A 12415-nucleotide genomic window follows, 5' to 3' on the forward strand; every position below is an offset into this window, starting at 1 on the left:
CTCCACAATCTCCTCCAACGTGAGTCCTTCCCACAGGCTACAGTTCTTCATGAACTGCTCCAGCATGGGTCCCTTCCATGGGTCACAGTCCTTCAGGAACAGACTTCTCCAGTGTGGGTCCCCCACAGGGTCACAAGTCCTGCCAGCAAACCTGCTCCAGTCTGGGCTCCTCTCTCCACGGGTTCACAGGTCCTGCCAGGAGCCTGCTCCAGCGCAGGCTTCCCATGGGGTTAGTGTCTCCTTTGGGCGCATCCACCTGCTCTGGCGTGGGATCCACCTGCAGCCCATGAAGGACATCTGCTCCACCGTGCACCTCTATGGGCTGCAGGGGGACAGTCCGCCTCACCATGGTCTTCACCATGGTCTTCACAGGAATCTCTGCTCTGGCGCCTGGAGCACCTCCTCCCCCTCCTTCTTCACTGACCTTGGTGTCTGCAGAGTTGTTTCTCTCTCATATTCTCACTCCTCTCTCTGGCTGCAATTGCTCTTGCACAGTAACTTTTCCTCCTTCTTAACTATGTTATCACAGAGGTGCTACCACCGTCACTGACGGGCTCAGCCTTGGCCAGCGGCATTGGCTCTGTCGGACAGAGGGGAAGCTTCTAGCAGCTTCTCACAGAAGCCACCCATGTAGCCCCCCCACTACCAAAATCTTGCCACGCAAACCCAATACAGGGTAAAAAAGATAACAAAGTAGCCGAGAAATATGCATGGCAAGTTAGAAAATAATAATAAAACAAACAACAATTTTAAATGTGTTCATTCTATACATAGTTGAATAGATACAGAAATACATTTGTATTTATATGTGCATTTTATAAAACTTAAAATAATTTGTTTCCAGTAGTATTAAAAGTTTTGCATATGAACATCACTGAAGTGTACTTCTTTCAGCAGAGAAAGAACAAATAATTGTAATTTACTATGGGCCGCTGCTAATGTCAAATCATGCAGCTATATTACTGAGTCATACACAACAACAACAAAATCAATCATTGCAGTGCCTTTGACAATTTTTGTCTACTGTTTATCAAGGATAGCTGGTAGGATCAATATCCAACAGCATACACTAACACAAAACCTGAGGCAAGACATATCTGAGTAATCTGCGTGCTTTTGCTTCTGAAACCTCACGTCAATGTGTACAAACAGAAAATAGTGACAGTTTTTCAGTTTGAAACTTGCTATTTAACCTAAGCTGGCTTCCTTGTTCCACTGCTGAAGTAGGTTTCATGCCAAATACTGTACTTCAATGCACGTTTTGGAATCAAAGTGAAAACCAGTAATTTCCTAGGACTAATTCAGTTTGCAAATAAGTTTCCTATATATGCATACTTTATTCGGATGCAGTTAGAAAAACAAGCTTTAATTTTAATTTTTACAATTAAATATACTGGAACCAGGTTATGGTGGCTATTGTAAGGTTCCTTATTTGCTAATGCAAGAGAAGTCAGTCCGATGTGACAAGAACATGCAAAGAGCTTGTGTTCATTTAGTATCAGTATAGCTTCCTTGCTACGTAAAATCAAATGAAAAGGGTTTTTTGCTTGTTTTCTTAAATCCTCACTTCTGAAGCAGCACCCCTTTCCAGCTGTTTTATCAAATTTGTTGTGTTACAATTTATCTGGCTGAACAAATCTGCAGATGTCTGTAGATTAAGTAAAAAGGGTTGGATCTGAGATACAACATGAATTTATATGGCATTGAAACTTTTCCGGCTGCTAACCCAGGCAGTCACTGAAAACAGGTGCCCATAGGTACTTAATTCCTAACAATTTGCTGCAGTAAAAAACCCCATTCATTTCCGTAACAAACTTAAGAAACCTCCTCACTGAGAAGATATGATAATACTGTGATTAAAAAGAACCAAAACCAAAACCACACAAAAAACATGTGTACCTTTGAAAGCTTTGCAGGAGTTAGCCTGGTATCCACTGTATAAGAACGGGCACAAACATATAATTTAAAAGAAATATAAAAGCCATCAAACTAACCTAAAAATGCTGAAAAAAAGCAAAGCGATTAAATACAGCAAAGTCAGATCTCTTCAGACTGGTCCAACTCACTAAAAACTCATCTTCCTGATAGTAAATAATATCACATTCATTTCACATGGTCCACCGCACATCTTCTTCCTCCTACTTCAGCTAGGCAACAATGTTATTTTTAATCCACACTAATTGCAAGCCTTAAGGACAAAAGGGTTCTTTATGTGCAAGTGGAAAAAGTACAGTGCAAATGAAAGAGATACAGCATGAAATAGCTTGGCATGTGACCTGACATTTAGGAATTAAAAACAGTATCTTTGAACATAGAAGTGCTACCAGTAGTGTTGGTAATGTCCCCCTCCCAACAGATAAGCACTTAAATTTTAATCTACTGTAAATATATGCTCTTTTTTCTAATGCATACAGTTCTTGAGTTCAGATCAAGTCCAATTTTTGCAGTATGTTAGCAGTTATCTGTGATTAATTATATTCAGAAGCTTTGAAAAAGTAATTATCAATTGCTTTTCTATGCTGTTACCTACAGAGTTGTGATTATCCACAATTCCTGATTTTTTCATGCACGTTCTTGGATTGCACTAAAAACCTCCATTTAGTGGTTCGACCTAAAAACTGAATTGGGAAGTGTCAATCCTCAATGCCATTTTATCCATATTCAGAATTCAAGTTAAAATATGCAGTGAGCGTTCACAGATGTTGTGTAGCCTTACATAGGCTAAAGAGTAGGTTTTTCAATGGAAGATACGTATCACTAATAATCACAAAGGTCTTAAGTACATCCATTGAAAACACTGAAATCTAAAGCTCTTCAAACTCACAAATTATGTAAAATAAATCATCATTTCTTAAGCGCAGTAAAAAAGTGTGAATCCCTTCCAGAGCACTTCCATATTTAGGAATTTGCTAAGAATTCCAATAAATGATATGGCTGTTTACTTTAAAAAATAACACAACTATTTAATAATTTTTTGGAATTGCACAATAAGTCACAGATACTATTTAAAAAACAACAAAAATATTTAAATTCTCTCCAGAGGAGATCAGTGCAGAAAAGATTATGATATACAGCTGCCCTCTCTGACACCCAAGAAGGGGGAAGAATTCAGTGAATTTTGTAGCCTTCCCATCCTCCCTGCTCTCTGCGATGTAATCAAGGGATGCCTTCTAAACAAAACATGCCTTGTAATGGTGCAGAGGAAACAAAGGATAATGAAGAATAACCATGGAGTTGATATCGACAAGTATATTGCCGTGCCTGACCACTCTTTCTAACCTTTATGTCACCTCTGGTGTTACCTCTACGCATGCACCCACCCACCTGCCCTCCTGCTCCTTCACAAATTGACACTGGCTTTCTGCACAGCGTTGCTGCACGTGCACGCTGCAATGACTATCTTTGAGGCTCACTACGAGGTTTCATTTGAGGTTTCAGTTGAAAGGAAGAAATTGAAATAAAAAGGAGGAAATTGAAAGGCTTCAATTTCAGGGGGAAATGAGGCTTCAATTAGAATTTATTTTTTATTTAAAGTTGTAAGTTTGTATTACCATTCTTCCTACTTGCCTGCCCTATATTTTGAAAGGAAAAAGGTACTTTAGGGCATTGAAGCAAGTTCCATCTGCAAAAAAATCACCTGCAGTAGTCTAGGAAACAGATCGTATCAGCTAATGCAGCCACATAGCTGCAGGAAGTCCCAGGACCTTCTGCACTGTCCCCTTTCACAACAGAGAAAGAACAGTCAGTGGATCTTCTCCGTCCTCCCCTCATTCAGCCTCTCTGACAAATTCCCATCCCTGGCTATCCAACAGAGTTGGCAGGGAATTGCAGCCTTTGTTGTAGGGATCTACTCCAGTGCAGGAGAGCTGTCCCAGCTCTGCTGCAGGAGGAACTCTCTGTGATGGAAAGATTTTCTCTTAAAAAGATAATTTGCAGTCTTCCAAATTAAAATTTAATCTTATTTTGCCCCTTTTTTTGTAGTCCAAATCTTTCTATGCTTTTCCTTTACAGATCTTCCTTCAGCGCCTACGGGCTGGCAAAGAAGAGTAGGTCTCATGAGTTCTCTCAAGAGTAGGTTCTCTTGGGAGAAAAACCAAAAGGAACCTTACACAATATTGTATCTCTGTAACTATCAGGAAACTTGCCTTTCCAACGTACCTATTTTTTTTTTTTTTCCTTTTCCTGTTTTCATGTCAGCAGACAGGTAACTAAAGCATGACTGTATCATTAACTTCTTGATTTCCCAGTAACAAAGATGTGCTATACGCACATATATGAGGATGGAGTTAGTTTGTATTTGCAAAATGAAAATATTTTCAAATTGAATCAGATGAAATGGCTGAAGATAGGCTGCCAAGATAGAAATCCTAACACTGAAACATTACCACAAATTGGAGTAATGAATAACAGAAATTATGTTTAAAAAACAATGCCCATTGTTTTACATTTTAAAAATTTCTTCAACCATACAACGCAACATCCTTTGAGGGGTGGGGCGTTCCTGGGAATATTCCTCAAGAACAATCAACTTTTAAAAATACACTTCTGCATTGTGTTTGATTGGTTGACTAAAATAAATTCTGAAATGACTATAATAATTAGTATTTGCTATATATAATTGACTTTTTCTCTGCAATTTATTGCTAATCTTGAGTAATTCAGATAATTTTTGGTAAATCATTAAAGAATCAGACTTTAGTTAATAGTCACCCGATTGTTACTATATCATATCTGAAAAGAACTGAACTGTTGTAATTAAGTTTATATAGTGTTCCTTGTCATGATTGTTTCTTTCTGTGTAAAAAAAAAAAACAAAACAAAAACACCAACCAAAGCTCTGATATGGCCTGCATATATTATGTATTTGTTAAATTTAGCACAACTCTTGTCTTGGACTGACATTCAGAGAAGATACGACATTGCACTTGCTACTTTTAATTGGTGTTTATTAGAATCCTGTGCAGCGTCTCCTCTTTCTATGCTATGACTTGTAAATAGGGCTGGTACCAATGATTTCGCAAAGCAAGCACTTCATATTAGAGCCATTTATGATTAGCATTGCCAAATTATTGGTAGTAACTTGTTTATTAACGCCTAAAGAAACAGAAGAATATGTGAATGCTGCTGCTGTTTCAGAATTTTGAGGGAAAACACCTTTAAAGTAGATTCAAATTAAAGAGCGATAGATTGTTTACACAATCAATTCAGAGAAGATGGTGTTTTCTCAGGTTATGCTATTAAGAAATGTACATGACACACAAATAACTGTGAACCTCTTGCAATCAATGTGACTTTTCCCCCCATTGACTTCAGAAAAGGAAGACAGTCCCCAAATTAATGAAAAATTCTTTATCAATGTGTCTCTGTTCTAGACATAAAGGGGTATACATTTAGTAAGTATGGATATTTTAATCCGGTTGCAAATTCTTCTCAGACACTTTCACTCTGAAACGATGCTTTTAAAAGCAAATACTATGGATAGGGAGTACCGATAGATTCACAAAGAGAGATACATTATAAAACCAACGTATATTGAAATAAATGAAATGTTGCCAGTTAGGTTATTTTCAACGGCCAAAATCTACTTTACTTGCTTCCCTATAATTTTAACAGCAGTGGTAAAAATGATCAAAGACTTTTTTATTCCCATTCGTGCTGCTTTGTGAAACAATGCTTTGTGAGCAATGACAAAGGCAGAATATAATTCCTTATGCCATTTAGTACTTCCTGAATAGAGAGTGTATATCTTCACAAATATCAAAACACAAATTTACTTTTTAAATTCTGTGACAGATAAGCCATATTTTCCATGAAGGGCTTATTATTCCCCACTGAGCCATGCGCTGGTGTATAATTTGAAGTTTGACACCATTTGCAAGTAGGAAAAAATATTCAAGTATTAGCAAGTATTGCCCACCATGCAATTACGTGCCAGAACAGATTTCAAAATACAGAATTATTATTTTAAAAGTTATTTTCATGCAGAAGAAAGAAATAGTTACCAGTGTGGAGTGTGTTACAGAGCATGTCTATGAGAAGCACTGACAGAATGGTGTCAAATACTTCCAAGACTCAGCGGTGGAATGGGAGAGACAAAAGGGCTTTGGGTCGGGGTTTGAGGGAGGGACCTAGAAGACATGAAGATTGTATAAATACATCTCGGGTCTCTTTCGCAGACTAAGATGTAGTGGCTTCTCCTTCCTCCCCCACCCCCCACTTCTAAGAAAACACGCTAAATGTAAATTTTACAAATTTTCTCTTAGAAAGTTAGTAATGTTCAGGTATTTTATGATTTAATGGGTATGAAATAATTAGTTCAGGATGTATTGACAAGTGACAAATCTTTTAAACTCTAAATTTCTGATTTGTGTCTCAGCCAAGAAGCAAAGTCTCAAAATAGGACATTATGGCTGTCTGAAAGATTGCTATCAACATAGGTAGTGATCTCAGTTCAGTTCACAATGCTCAAAACAGCCACGTTGTAAAAATGCCTTCCCAGCTACGCGAGCATGCATCTCCACCAGCAGCTTTGGCACAAAGGGAAACGTGGCCACCCTGACAGTAACCCTTCTAACTCATGGTTTAAGCACAGGAGCTGGAGAGTGGGCGTTAATGAAATTAAATGGTTGCTCTTTAGTTCTGAAAGTATCTTACACACTTGGACTTGCCTTAGGCATGACTTTCATGAAGGAAAGCAAGACAGACAGACTTTGAAAAACTGTCAGAAAAAGTAGTACTAATATTAAAATACGCTGAAGATGACTAAATGGACAACACCAGACACCTATGAAAATTTTTTCAAAACACATTTGGAAGCTCTATTAGATTATAATTTTGTAAAATAGTAATTTGTTACTCTTGGGGCAAACAGATAAGAATATGCAAACACTCTTGGCTTTGGGTATTCCATTTCACTAGGAGGTACCTCTCCAGCAGCAGACTGGACTGCTAATTGAATAAACGAGTGGAGTCAACACACAGCAGAAAAGTTTCCTGACTTTTTTTATGGGCTTTGGTTGCTGGTTATATTGCTCATGTACAGTTCTAGAGTATGACTCACTCACATAATGGACAGAAATTCATTGCGCATTAATGTCTTGAAGAAAATCCTTATCCCATTAAGAGAGAAACCTTTTGACCTTATGTAGAAAATTATACTTGCTTCCAGTAATGGTAAAATTGTATCTTTGCAATGAGTATATTTTGATAATTAATGCCAGCAAGATCAGACAACAAAGTGAATTCCATTTTCTGATTACAATGCATAGTGTGCTTTTAATGCTCTATATTATCCAAGGTTGCTGTCAGCTTGCCTAATACCATTGAATCTGAGGAGCTCTTGAGCAAAATATTTGGGCAACAGAAATGTCACTTGTGTTATTTATGGATATGGACTCTTTATCTTCCTTTTTGCTGCAAAGCAAATGTTGAACCAAAGCAGACTGGTATCTCAGTGGCTACTTTACAATCATTACCACAGAAACAGTACCTTATTCTCAAATCATTGTGAAACTATTACACACAGTAGAAGAGAACATATAAAGTACACGTATCCTTCAGTAACTGTTTCTGAAGCTTACAAAAGAACTAACTACTAAGAAACTGTGTAGTATGAAAAGATGCATGCCTTTTATGGTTAAGTAAGTGTCACCTATTCAGCAGTCCTGGCTGGTGGAAAATAAATCTCAACATGCACATTCTCCATGGATAGTAGTCTCAAATTGAATCCACAAAAGCTCAGAGTCCTGGACTTCACTCAAGTATACCACAGCATTTACAAAAGTTTTAGCAAATGTATTCTAAACAGCACAAAAGTTTAAGTAATCTGAATTTTTCCATTTTTGCATGAAAGCCAGTTATCACAAAGTTTGACAAATGCAACCACTCTTTCAAGAGTGGCAGAGAGAGGGTTAATGAACCACAACAACACTTGGATTGTGCAGAAGACATGCTTTTTGCTCCTGCATGTGTTCACTGTCCTGCCTATGAAAGTGAGGGGCTGATAAGGGAAGAAAATACATTTCCCTTTGTAGTTGTCTCCAAGTTGAAACCTTGATTTGAAACATCCTTAATTCGCTGTCATAGTGACAAGGTGCAGCGGTATGTTGTCCTATACATACCAGCACAGAGAACGGTCTCTGCAAAATTCTTGAAGAGAAATCACCAAGCAGAGCTATCCTCAGACAGACAATTCTTAAGATACAAGAAGGTGGCAAACAACATTCAGCAACTAACTGGTGTACTGACACCTGCTTCACAATCAGTCTTACTGCATTAGTCTCTGTGAAAAAATAGTACTAGATATATAGTGTTACTTATACATTGTGATGAAACCATTTTGAGCACTTTTGATTTTGACCTTTTGCATTAACTCTGAATAGGGCCTAAACGTCTCTAATTGAACTTGATACCTACTGATTTTCTACTACGTTAACATGCATGTTATTTATGGAGGCATTTAAAACCTGTTGTTTTACAGAAGCATGGAAAATGATGTTATCTCTTCAGGTGAATTCATCTCCTCTGTATGCGCTCACAGGAAAGCTCTGAGTGAGTTAATTGCCTAGATTCCCTTTTTAGGCATATGGAGGAGAAAAGAGATGTTTTTTCAGTCACTGCTCATCTCATCCTGTGATAGGTATCTAAAACATGGTAGAGGAATCCTGCTCCAAACCATGCACTTATCTCCAGTAACTACAGAAGGAGTTAAGGTCACTAGCGGATCTATACAAATGTACATTGTGGGCACCTACAGTTAGACAAAATGAAGATCATCTTTAGTAACTAAATGTTTTCTTAGAAATCCACAATATCATGACTCCAAATAACCTTGCTTATTTCTGGACAAGAGGCATTCCTTGAAAGTGTGATGCAATATTTCCAACATACAACAAGCTATGTGCTGTGCATATAACATCATAAGACTTAAAAAAAAAAAGAAAAAAAACAAACCACAAAACAAAACAAAACAAAAAACCACAACAAAAAAACCCAAAACAAAACACAAACAAACAATGTTTTCTTACCATGGCAGGAGCCATCCACTTCTTCATATCCTACACTGCAGATGCATCGTCCAAGAGGCACAAGCCAATCCCCATCTGCTCCGCAATACAATTTTGGAGTATCACGTTCCTCAGCGCTCTTCACACAGGAGCCCCGTACTTCCACCAAAGAGGAAGAATCAACCCTTGGAATAGTATCAGGAAACATAGCCAAATTACGGACCGTGAAAGGGCACTTTTTGTAATAAACACGGACTGAGACCAAAGCAATGCATGCTCCAATGTCCTGAAAAGCAAGATAAAATCCTTTCTTGTTTATTGGCCCAACCTCACGAACTTCTGTGTTGAGTTTAAGAATGCGGTCACCCAAGTCCATCTGGGTAAAGCTCTCATCAGCTGCAATAGTATCAATTTTGGTGTACTGGTTTGGCTTGAATTTTACTCCATGAGACTCATCTGACTCCATGTAGTAGAGATTGAAAGTTTCCTTGCAGGTTCCCAGTACCCATGGAATACTGTTGCAGTCCCGCAGTGTAAACTTCATTTCCACATAAATTTTCTGTGCAGCATCACGGGAGATCCAGTTTGTTCGAAGCCAGTTGTTTTGGTTTGGTTCCATCACATTACATACCTGGTAAGTATGAATTGGACGATTGTGTTCATCCATTTCAGTTATGGCATCCCACTGAAAAGAAAATAAAATTGTTTGAAAACTAAGAAAAATAGGTATTATGCGTATGCATATACACAGAGCCCATGTATACACACACACGCGCCCCATGTATATAGACCTATGGCTTAACTAAGAATAATTATTTACTTAGAGTTTAGTGGAAAGCCAGTAGTTAAAAGCAGATACCAACTACAGAATGGTATAACAAGTTTTATTTCAGAAACTCTATGATAAATTTCTATTAATGAAAACATTTAAAAATCAATGTGGCTCAGTAGAAGAGGGAAATACTGGCCATGTTTATATTAGCAAATTTAATAAGTCTGAGAACATTCCCGGGCATGTCATTCAATCATCTATGTCAAAAAAACCTGCTACAACAGTCCGGTTTGGTATGCCAGTGGGCTGGCTCTCTGGCAGTCCTCCAAGCAATTCCCACAGCTCAGGCACATGGCACTGGCCAGGCACCTGCAGCAGTCGGCAGTTAGGATGCAGCCACTCTGGTTTGGTGGGTCTGAGGTGTCTGGTGTAGGTTGTCCTGGTTTACACAATTGCCCTAGAAACATTTAACTGTATATAGAGATGTTACGTTTCTGGCCTCATAGGGTCTGTATTACACTTATTTCCACTAAAAAAAAAAAAAAAAAAAATCTGTCACAGGCATCATGCCATTGTTGTTGTCTTTATAAATTCTCTTTCTTACAGTTTGGAGGTGAAGGAGGAATTTTTTTTCCTCTCCCCTTCTCCCCCCACCCCCCCAACGATTTAGGTTACATCAAGCTTCACTAAAATGTTCTCAAATTCTGGTGGAAATTCCAGCATAGAGGCTCTCAAAAAACATTAATCTTAGAAAAATTATCCATGTGCTATGTATAAAAGGCTTATCAAATGCCTAACTTATTATATAATCTGCTACTCTAAAAGATTACCAACATCCCCTAAATAGCTTCAATATAATCGAGTCAACTTTCCACTAAACACTCCTACTATCAATATAGCATTAGATATAGATGTTTTCTTATCAAAACATCGAACAACTTACAGTTCTGTATCCAAAAATATTGTGTACCACCAGAAGTTTTACCATGGCTTTTAGATGTACTGTTGTCTTATGGCATTGACATATCAAATAAGCCAAAAACCTGTTCATAAATATCACTCAAAATGCCAGACTACATTGTTTTAATGCTATGAAACATCAAAATATACATTATTCATGTTTGTGGTTTAGCATACTTGGAATAGGTTTATTATGAACACATATTTAGTTAAAATTATTTGTCTGCAAAAGATGCATAAGCTTAAAATTGAGAACGCAGAAGTTTAAAAGTTTATGGAGTATTTGCACTCTTACCAACTTCCTCAAATTTTGCAGTTACTGTGGTTATGTATGGCATTTTAAAATTTTATTAGTTACATACAGGTGTACACATACAACATGCCAAAGCACAGGTTCAAATTATGCACAATATGCAATTCTCAGTACAAAACCAAGATACGGACCTTATACGCCATTGTTCAAACATAAATTCAAGTTCTCTTAGCCTCATGATACATCAACCCCGCACATCTTTCTGCTTTAATACACACAGTATCAATATTTTTAAAATTAAAGTTACGCTCCTAAAGATGCATGTTGACTACTTGAGCAGCTGAATATTCATAGTGCCTACTTAGTTCAGTATTACAAAGAAGGTATGGTTGGCCCCGTGGCCTACCGGATTAAGAAAACCTGGGAGCTCTGCAGAAAAATCGGGTAAGTGAAGGCCTTCATCGGCCATCACTTTTGGGGATTCTTCCTATCACAGCAAGAATGATAACCTCATCTGAAGGTCCCGCCCTAAGAATCAGAAAACATACTTCATGACAGCCAGACAATGGCAGAACAATGGCAAACAATCTGCTGACTCTTAAGAAATTCTTATATGGCCAGGGGCTTTTGGCCTCTATGACTTGTACGCATTTAGAAAGGGCAAAGCAGCTACTTAAGCATTCATAGCAAGACCAGAACAAATTCAGATTTGGTCAAAATTGTATGATGAAGGACTATAGTTAGCACAGGGCTTCTTGTGCCGTTGTCCCCAAAATTGTTTTGGACTACGATTAAAGTCTACCCTGTAGCAAGCAATATAATATCCCAAGTAGATCTTGGCTTCGGGGAAGGAAAAGGGGACTTTCATGCTCTGGTGGGCCAGGCCTCTTCCCTTTTGCCAAGCATGAATCCACACAGCTTGAATTGATTCAAAATTCCACAGCCATGAAGGATTAAAGAAAATAATTAAAATTCTTTTTTAATTTTAAATGAAATTAAAATCCACAGCTCCAAGCCTTAAAATCTCACCAGAAGAGGTTCTTTAAAAACAACAGAGATAAGTCTCTCAGCCACTGATCCCCATTTTGCCTACTGTATCTATTACAAGAGCCACCTTTTTCTTCACATATAAAACACGTACTCTAAGTTTAAGCATTATTAAACAAATTTGCATTATACACAAATATAACCACAATGTAGATTTGGAAAAAAAAACCCAAACAGAAGTGCAAAAGGTTTTCTTTATTTATTTGTGTATCAAACCACATTAAAAGGAGGATGTGCTATATGCTCCAGCAGAGAGGTCTCAAAAAAAAAAAAAAAAAAAAAACCAAACCAAAACCAACCCACCACCAACCACAACCCACAAAAAAGCAAAAAACCCCCCCCCAAAACAAAAAACCAACCACATGAAAAACTCACCAC

The 12415-nt window shown here is 37.8% G+C and overlaps 1 protein-coding gene across 1 annotated transcript in view; it reads right to left on the bottom strand.

Annotated features, from left to right (window-relative positions):
- Positions 1-11459, bottom strand: part of LOC104082341 (ephrin type-A receptor 6-like) — a 17099-nt gene extending 5640 nt beyond the window's left edge. Inside the window, exons 1-2 of the mRNA XM_009585442.1 lie at positions 11397-11459; positions 9014-9690 (exon numbers count right to left, since the gene is read on the bottom strand). Coding sequence (XP_009583737.1) covers positions 9014-9690; positions 11397-11459 — 740 coding nt within the window. The remainder of the gene's footprint in view (positions 1-9013; positions 9691-11396) is intronic.
- Between the last annotated feature and the right edge of the window lie 956 nt (positions 11460-12415).

The sequence above is a fragment of the Fulmarus glacialis genome, unplaced genomic scaffold (genome assembly GCF_000690835.1).
Source record: "Fulmarus glacialis isolate BGI_N327 unplaced genomic scaffold, ASM69083v1 scaffold6399, whole genome shotgun sequence".
NCBI classification, from domain to species: domain Eukaryota; kingdom Metazoa; phylum Chordata; class Aves; order Procellariiformes; family Procellariidae; genus Fulmarus; species Fulmarus glacialis.